Source organism: Lates calcarifer, linkage group LG6 (assembly GCF_001640805.2).
Source record: "Lates calcarifer isolate ASB-BC8 linkage group LG6, TLL_Latcal_v3, whole genome shotgun sequence".
NCBI classification, from domain to species: Eukaryota; Metazoa; Chordata; class Actinopteri; family Centropomidae; genus Lates; species Lates calcarifer.
In genome coordinates this window covers 21,862,351-21,871,836 of record NC_066838.1, presented here as the reverse complement: position 1 = coordinate 21,871,836, position 9,486 = coordinate 21,862,351, and the positions used below count along the sequence as shown (strand labels likewise).

General features: G+C 40.2%; 1 protein-coding gene across 1 annotated transcript; it reads right to left on the bottom strand.

Annotated features, from left to right (window-relative positions):
• Nucleotides 1–56: 56 nt before the first annotated feature.
• Nucleotides 57–9,091, bottom strand: ptpn1 (protein tyrosine phosphatase non-receptor type 1). The gene is made up of 9 exons (XM_018687351.2): nucleotides 8,781–9,091; nucleotides 7,455–7,545; nucleotides 5,614–5,714; nucleotides 4,745–4,843; nucleotides 4,500–4,637; nucleotides 3,873–4,082; nucleotides 3,433–3,594; nucleotides 3,130–3,290; nucleotides 57–2,189 (listed from the first exon to the last, which is right to left on the bottom strand). The coding sequence occupies exons 1-9, from the start codon at nucleotides 8,835–8,837 to the stop codon at nucleotides 1,901–1,903; spliced, it is 1,308 nt and encodes a 435-aa protein (XP_018542867.1). The 5' UTR covers nucleotides 8,838–9,091; the 3' UTR covers nucleotides 57–1,900.
• Nucleotides 9,092–9,486: the final 395 nt, after the last annotated feature.

The following is a 9,486-nucleotide window of genomic DNA, read 5'->3' as shown; positions in this document are numbered from 1 at the left end:
TAAGACTCAGAATGAGGTTAGAGATGTGAATCTGTTCTAAAAACCAGAACAAATACAACAGTAGACTTTTTGTTTATTTAAAAAGGAAAACAACAAATGTAAATAAAAAAATACATGTTTTTGAGCTCAGCATAAGTATAGAAAACAGGAAAACCTGGTGCAATGGCTGCACAGGTGCTGAGATTTAATCCCTCGCTAAAGCAGAAAAAAAAAATCAGCACACTGAAACCTGATTTGAAAAAAAATATATATTTATCTAATAAGGGTGTGTCCTTGGATAGGACGTTTATACATTCTAAAAGGAAGGTACAGCTGTCGGACTCAAGTACTGAATGTTGTCGAGTCACAAAGGTAAACTGAATGCTAGCAGCTTAACTAATCTCTTCTTAGGACAAACCTGTTGATTCACAAATGCAGCATGCTAAAAAACAAAACATAATCATACAAAAGAACATTGCCAGCTCCGGGCCACACCATGATACAACGGATCATTACTACAGTGTATTGTTTCCATCCCTGTGCTGGTGTTTGATTTTTTGGTTTGTTCAAAATCCTTGGTTACCTGTGAAACTCAAAAGAGTTTGTTTAAGTAAAGGGTGACACATTATTGAGTATTTGTATTGCTGGCGAAAAAGAGTTGGGTGTTAGCTACTTTGCGTCTCCATTCGTTGAGCTGGCCAAACACACATTCAATTACATTTACAATGCGTATCAGCTGCTTTCAGGTTAAGGTTACACATTCTCCACACATTTTTTAAAATCCACTGTGAGTCCCAAACAAGCAAAATCAGGGTGTTACAACCTTTAAAAAAACATCTCAATATGTCAATATTATTTGAGACTGCCACACAAACTGACAGAGTCACATGTCACCCTGTTCCTGCACCATTTTAGTTTAAAAAAAAAAACTTTTCTGTGTCACTGTTGAACCACGTAGGGGAAAGAAAACGCAGGGGGATCGTGGAGGAAATCAGTCATATCTAACATTTACCGTACTGTAAATGTTATATTAATATTTCTCACTGAGTAAAGCATCAGTAGAAAGCTCAGATAACAGATCACTCGCACAAATGTATGCGCACACACACACACACACACACACACACACACACACACAAAAAAAAAAAAAAACCCCACACACATACTATATGGACTCAACCAGCATGCCTCCTGCAGCCGCACACACACACGCCACGAGTGAGGACAGATAACAACACAGTGCCCACCCCACAGCATGCATCTCTTATCTAGTGGGCACAGGATTGCTTCTCTCCTACTTTCACATACTTCACCTTACTGTTGGGTTTAATATTGACCCAAAACAAAAGAACAACAAAAAAAAAACTGTCTCCCCTACTGGCATATTCTCAGACAGGCTGGTCAAAGATGTAAGCAAAAGAAAGAAAATGTGAAATTCTAACGGACACATTAGTAAAAGGATGAAATGGAAGAACTCATACGATGTGTCATTTGGTGAAGAAAGTGAGGAGACACATGTAAAATGGGCTGATAGGCCATTCATCCTGGTTCAGGGGAAGCTAAAAACAATCCTTTTCCCTCTACTGACCGCGATATGTACTGTGATATTGTTGAGTCTGTGTTTAAGTCGGCACACGTATTTGGGATGTGACACCTGAAAAACTGAGGCCCTGAGCATCCAAGATGACGTACTGAAAGAATGTTTGGGTGGGGTAACGAGGAGCGGCAGCCAACCCCCTCGCGCTGCATTTGTAAAATGAAACGAGTGAACCTGAATCTGCTGAAGTCCAAATAAATCCACTCACTCTCTCGCAGAGTAAACCCCCGGGAGTCAAAGCAGGCTGATTGGCCAGCGTAGTCCACTTTGCAAAATCAGTGGAGAGACAGCGAGGAACGAAAGGGAGAAGGAACGGGACAGACATCAGTGGAAATAGGCTCGATAACAGACGTAAGCACTGAGAGCCAGCGCTGTGCACAGGCACACGTTGGCTAGTAGAGGGGACCAAGTCCCCGGCACAGGAGAGCTTTCATTTGGCTGCTCCGCCGCCTCAGATGACTCCTGCTCCTCGGCCTCATGCTGCTGGGGTTTGGTTGGAGCTTTGGAGGTGAGGTCTTGGATTCCAACATGACCATCGAGCTGATTGTCATCGTCAGAACGAGGCTGAGGGATGGCAACGGTTCGCTTTCTCAGCTCCGGCTCTTGTGAGGACCTGAGTGAGGAGAAGAGAGTGCAGTTGAGGAGAGTAGAGTAGAGGAGAGGAGAGAGGAGCTCTAATGTCTCTAGGGGGCTATTTGTTTTAGTTTTATTAGATGAGGTGCCAGCTTAAAAAGATTTCTCCTTGACAAACAGTCCTGGAGCCGGATACAGCCGCTCTTCGAGGTTCAGACTTCACCTAGTTATAACGTGCTTACTGAATTAAATCAAAATTAAAATGGACTGCTCCACAAAAACCACCTCTTACTATTACTAAATATTTACACCCACTAGCCAAACGCAACTGCCAAAACTAACTTTAGCCTGCTAATGTTTAGATAAAATGTTAATTAGACTAACATCAGAACAAATAACGTCATGTTCAGATCCACATTGAAGTAAAACAAAGTCATAACTACATAACTATATTTACAAACTTCTGTCAGGTCTTGTCATATTCCAGCTGGAGCACAAGTTATTCTACAACTTGCGATGCTACAGTGACTTTCTGTTTACATGACTGATCATTTGTGATTGGACGGTGCTACAGATGTTTCCTTGCAACCGATTTACACATCAGTAAATTCTTTACTAGCTAAGACGTTTACATTTTTGTTTATACTGCTGTGAAGCGTATTAACAAAATCCCACGTACACCAGCAGGAAACAAGACAGACTAATAAACACATATTTCACATGGTTTGTAGTCCCAACAGAAAAGCACACACCACAGTATTTCTACTGACTGCTGCTGTTTGACAGAAACACAGCATTACACCTGCCGCCTGCACTCCATTCATCACATATCCCGTCTTTAACAAGCGGCGCGTGGCACGAAAACTTAGTCATAGGTTTTTCAGAACAGATGGTGCAACTACTAAAGAAGAATTGTTTCAATTTATGACAAAGAATGAAACTGAAACTAAATCTTTCACAGGCTTGATTTTGTCTTTTACCCCAGATTCCGGATCTCCAAGTGTTGAACAATCTCATCATTTTCAGGGAAAAACGTTGGCTCAACTTTGCCATTGTGAGGATCTCTGGGAGGAGGGAGGGGAGGAGGAGGGGTGAACTCTGGAGGATCGTCTTCCTCGTTCGAGAGCTCCTTCCATGACTCCTTCAGAAAAAAGAAAAATCCCTTTGAGTGTTTGCAGAAAAAATAAATTGGTAGTATTTATTTCTCTTGACAAAAAAGTACATGTGCAGTTTCTTAATCTGAAAAGAGAGAAGGAAGAGCAGAACAGAGAGGAAGCACTCGCCTGCAGAGACGTATCTCCCTTGATGTACTTGGCACCTTCATTGACAGCAAGGTAAGAGAAGCGAAGTTGATCTGCTGTTTGAATCAAACCCATTCGATAGCGTCGCATCTCCAGCAGCACGTCACGAATACGCACTGAAGACGGGTCCTTACGGATGGACATCTACATTTAACAGCAAAAATATAAAACATATATAGTTTTAGGCAGTCGATTGAGTAATTTAATTAAAGCTTATAAATATTTTAAAGAGAGAGTTGATGAGTTCTAGAGTCATGCTTCTTATAGTATTACTGGTTGCTAGTAACAATGATCAAGGACTCTAGTGTCATTCTACTGTTGCACTAGATAAGTGTGAGCTAATTTCCTGTACAGTGTCAATGTAAAAAGTAAAAGATAAAGTCTATTATTATCATGATTTCTCAATAGCTCTTGGTACAAACCAATAAGAGGCAGGTGTCCACGAGACAAAACGTCCCAGAGCGACCAATGCCGGCGCTGCAGTGAACCACCACTGGTCCCTGGTCTGAATTCAGACACCCGGACTCTCGCACCTTGAACAGGAAGTTAAGGAACGAGGCGGGAGATTCTGGTACCCCAAAGTCAGGCCAGGTGGTGTAGTGAAAATGTAAAATCTCACGAGTCTCTTGAGTCTGCAGAGAAAGATCAGATGGACAAACATGTAATTTTAGACTAGCTGCTTCTAGTTCTTGCACTTCTTCTCCTCTATTGAAGTTAGCATGCTAACCAACTAGCCCCAGGCCTGTCTCATCACTTTCCGATAGTGACTCACTGTAGCTGTCCTGAAGAAGTAGCACTGCTCAGAGGGTGTATTATAACTTCATGTATTGTAAACTCAGCAGTGGCTGAAACTCCACCTGCTCCTGAAACCACGCTCAGCGGCAGAGAAAACTTACTAATTGCCCCTTTAACGGCCAAATTATTACAGCGAGCAAAACCTGTTTCGAGGTTTATATGACTACTCAACTACCATCTTAAGACAGACTTATTGTAGACAGACAAATTATAATTAAGGCTGTAATTTGAAACCACAGATAAAGAAAACTTACAGACAGATTTTCCAACTCCAGCTGACGGACTGTGTAGTAAGATTTGATGTCTTCGGAGATGAGGGTGAGTTTGAAGTTGGTATCTTCAAAGATGGCATCTCTCTCCTCCCTCTGTGGCCAGTATTGGGCACATTTAACCTGAAACCAAGTGAAAGATGCACATTACAGTATCATAACAGACGGAGAAAAGCAGTGAGGTTAAGAGGTTTAACTGTGAGGAGAAGGAAAGTAAAAGTGCTGCTTACAGATCCTTTCTCTATGACTCGGTTCAGCATCACCACACCGCGGGTCCTCTGCTCCCACACCATCTCCCAGAAGTGGCCACATGTATTTGGAAGGGGTCCCTAAAAACAGAATAACAGAATAACAGTGAACAGTGGATTTTATTCTTGGCCTCTATTTAAAGACTCTGGCAAGGCTTTTGATAATGTTGATCTTACTATTCTTAAAAACGTCTGCTTTAAAAGGAGATGAGTAGACTGAAACATCAGTCTTCTGCCTTAATATTCTCCATTTCTAAACTTTAGCTAAATGACCAATGGTCCAGAATTTTTCCACTGTTTCCAAAATCCCCCACTACTCACTACATACTGCGATCACCATTTTGTTTAGTTATCTGAATGTATAATGAGAACTGTATATAGTGGACTCACAGTATCAAACCAAAGGTCACTAACCGAGCAATATGTACTGTTATGCTTTGTGGTCGCAATGTGAGAAACACAAACGGCCGCAGGAAAGCACATTTCAACAAGACAACTCTTGTTGTGCTTTTTAGATAAAACTTGAAAAGCATACAACAAAGTGTAAAAGAAATATGTAAAATGGACATTCAAGTACAATTAAATATAGTTATTAAGGAGTTAAGAGATACAGTAGAACAAATAAAATATAAGAATAAAAGTTACAGTGCAAAGCAATAAATGTATGGATGGACATTTTAATTGTGCGACAGCGATGACGTAGTGAAAACAACCTGAGTAGTGCTCTAAAGTGTTTTAACATACTGTTGAGCTCATTATACAGTCCTCTACACTGAATTCCCTAGATAATGAGTGGTGAATAAGTGTGTGATTTATGGACTTTTCTTTTTAATCTCCATCTATATTCTCACCTGAGTGAGGATATAGTTCCTCTGTGCCTCCTCTACTGTTATTAGGCTGGCGTTGATGTAGTTGTTCGTACCCAGCTGCAGACATATTCTGCTGTGGTCAACTGAGGAGAAAAAAAAAAAGAATAATGTAAATACTTGTGTGTTTTTAATATGTCACAACCCCCAGGGAGCGTAGATGCAATTCACAGCTCAACACAGCTGCTGAGAACAAATGGGTCGTCCGTCTTTGAACAAAACACAGGTGTTAGGTTTTGGCTTCAGCACCGAGGCGTCCCTGTTTCTTGATATCCAGTCAAAGAACGTCTTAAGTTAAAAAGTAAACAGCGGAAAGAAGTTTCAGGTTACTCATTTTCACACGTTGTTAAAAGTGAATAGAAAAAACACGCTTGGTGGCATATACCAGTAACTATTTGCAACCCTGTCTGTACAATTTGCATAGATCATTCAGTGTGAAAAAGAGGAAACCACATAGTTCAGCTGTTGGATTGTGACGTTACAGAAAAACATTTTATTGAATAATAATTAATTTCACACACTGAGCTAGACTTGTTATTGTCGCACAGAAACACTTATCAGCCGTCGAAGGCAGGACGACTGAACAATGATCACATGCAACATATAAAATACTCTTTAGATTTATTTATAGTGTACGTTGCCTTTTTTAGACAATGTTTACAACGTTAAAGATGAGTGACTGAAAAACAATGAGAGATAAGATAAAACAAGATGGAACGTATTAATACTTTTTATCATTTGTCAGCATAAAGTTGTGTCTGGAATGTGTGAGCAAATTAGCTGTTACGCACCATTTATACCAAGGCTGTTACAGTGTTTTCCCTAAATTTGTGTTAGGCAGTAACAGCAAGTATTTGGTGGAAAAGGTTTCAATTTAAAATCTGCAATGTGTCACATCATTTTGTACCATTTTATTCCCACATCTGTGTGCAAAACCTTGGAAAAGCTAGATAAACAACACCAAAAAAGCTTAACCAACTACAGTCATTAGCTCTGCATTATATTACTGTTGCTTAAAAATATTCAAATAAACAAAATACAAAGTGACTTATCTCTGGGTATAATAATTATAATTAAATGAGAATAATTTTAAAGGATTATATTGGCAGTCTGATCACCTGCAGCCTTATGTTGCGTTACCTACACGTACTATCACCATTAAAGCTGTTTACGACTCCAAATGCTTGTGCTTGATCACAACTGGACCAAAACACGACACATGACATGACACATACAACACAATAAAATAGAAGAATACATTTGAGTTATTGTGTAACGTGTGGAATAAAAGGTGAGTTTTGTTACAGTAGTAAGGTAATGAAAGCTCAGCAGTGGTGACCGTGAGTTGGGGTTTGTTTGTTTGTGTGTGTGTGTGTGTGTGTGTGTGAGGGGGCATATTGTATTTCCATCTCCCCGTATCATGATATGAGATTGCAGATGTTTATATCGCGGTTTCGGTCTTGGTTTCAGAACTGTCACACCCCTAATCACCATTACTGACGACCTTAATAAACACAGTAATAACCAAAGCCATGACTTGGGAGTCAGATCCTTTCTTTACGTCAGTCCATCAACAGTGACACAATGTTCTGCTTGTTGTGTAATAAGAAAACTGTGTCATTTAGGATGATTATTATGATACCCGGCCTGAGATCAAACAGTTTTGTGAAACCTTTGACTATAAAAGACTCAGAAACTCTGAAGAATAAGTCACCACAGGCTACCGTTGGAACAGACCCAGCAGTGTGGGCGAAGTCTTCTGCAGAGAGTCACAAACTTAAAACATTTTAAATGGCTGCGCTGAAGTTGGGAAAAGGGCAACTTACATGGGCTAACGTCTCTGTAACGATTCCGATTCTTGTTTTCGGGTAATTTGGCGACCTTGCAGGGGAGTTCACACGACTGCTGACGAATCTCCTGTGACAGAAATAAAAAATAGATTACAAAGTTAGTCTGCAAAGACCGTGCTCTCCCATCTTTAATTCTGTAGAAAAGTCACCATCAGTCTCATACTGTTGATGTATGAAGAACTTAATCTGAGGTGACTGAAAGCCAGTGTTGGAAAGTAACTAAGTACATCTACTCAAGTACTACACTTAAGTACAAAGTTGGAGGTACTTGTACTTTACATATTTCCATTTTAGGCCACTTATACTCCTCATCATTTCAGAGGGAAATATTGCACTTTTTACTCCTAATCTCTTAGTTGCAAAAATTCCAAAAGCCTTTTCTGTTTTCAGGCTTTGGGCTTTTATGGTTTTACCTTTGCTGTAAGACAATGTGATGAGCAGTTTCTTAGTCGGTTAATTGATTAGCCGATGGACAGAAAATGAATCAGCTGTTGAGATAGTTGTCATCATTTTGAGTCATTTTTAGTAAGAAAGCTTCTCAAATGTGAATATTACCTAGTTTTCTTTGCACTCTATGATGGTGTAACACTTATTTTCATCATTGGTTAATTATTTCCTCAATTAATCATCAACAAAAGTGAGAAAAGGAGAAAAAAATATCCATCCCAGTTTCTTTGATTCAGTTAGAAAACCAAAAATCACAATAACTGAGAGGTTAAAATCAACATTTTTGATCCTTTTGTGCTTGAAAAAGGACTTAAATGATGAATCTTTATCAAAAAGAGTTATCAATTATTTTTCTGACGATCGACTAATCGATTAATGACTAAGGTTGCAGCTGTATGTGGTAGTAAACTTAATATCTCTGGGTTTAATGGACAAAATAATCATCATAGTTGCAGTCCTACTGATCACCCTCTCTGGCAGCATTTTTAAAGCAGGAATTTTACTTGTAATGGAGTACTACATAGCCTCTGAGTAACTAAGTAAAAGACGCGAGTACTTCCTCCACCAGTGCGGAGATATTTATGTGAAAACACGTGTAACAAACACGGACACAGAGCAGATAATGAGACCGATCAGTGATGGGACGTGGTGTTTGGTTGAGACCCGGACAGACTCATCGGTCGTCGGACTGGTCCGAGCAGGCGGAACCCGGGACTAAACTACAGCAGCGGGGGCTGGTTAACTACAGAAATGCTGCAGACTCATTGTGCAGTAGAAACCTATTCTGGCCTAGAAGTGACAGCTCCGCCGACCGACGGTCCGTTTCCACCTTGATTCACGGAGAGGTCCTCCTACCTGGTAAACGCTGCTCCAGCTCCCGTTTTCATCGATTTCCCGAAACTCGGCTTCCATTGCTGACAGTCCAGCTGCCACTCCTTCTTCTTCCTCTTCTTCCTCTTCTTCTTTCCACCCACCCCGATGTGGACAAACCGCGCGGCTCCCCGGTGATTAGACAAATCGTGTTCAGTAACAGTGTCCCCTCGGTACTGTTCCGCCACTCTTCGGTAATTTCTCCGCACGGCTGCGTAGATCACCTCTGTCGGCCTGTTCTGAGCGGAAACACGCCGCTGGCTCCTCCCACACCAAGAGCTGCTGCCGTCCTTGGGTGTTTTTTTTTTTTTCTTTTTTTTTTTTTTTTTAATGTATATATTTTTTCTTTTACAGAGATATTATTCGGCTGTGGCCTCTCTGGATGTAAAACAGGATTTAAAACTCTTTTTCAGACCGGGATATGTGACTTTGTTGTGTAAGAGAGTCACTGCTCACTGTTATAGACACAGACCAGAGGAGGCGCGGAAGACATCTTTAAAAAAAAAAAACTTTATTAAACAACGTATAATGAACAATCTCTAACTAGGGAACAGACATTAATCCAAGTAAAGTAAAAATAAATTTGGTAAACATGGCAAACCGTGCAGCATTGTCACAAAAAAACATACCACTTAACTTTTTTTTATAAATTCCTACACAGTTTTTTTTCAAAATTATGTTTTGACAAACA

Coding starts and splice junctions, on each gene's coding strand:
- ptpn1 (XM_018687351.2), bottom strand. CDS start 8,837: ATGGAAGCCGAGTTTCGGGAAATCGATGAAAACGGGAGCTGGAGCAGC. Junction 3,595..3,872: donor TGGACACCTGCCTCTTATTG/GTTTGTACCAAG, acceptor TGTTAAATGTAG/ATGTCCATCCGTAAGGACCC. Junction 2,190..3,129: donor TTGGAGATCCGGAATCTGGG/GTAAAAGACAAA, acceptor CTCCTCACTCAG/GTCCTCACAAGAGCCGGAGC.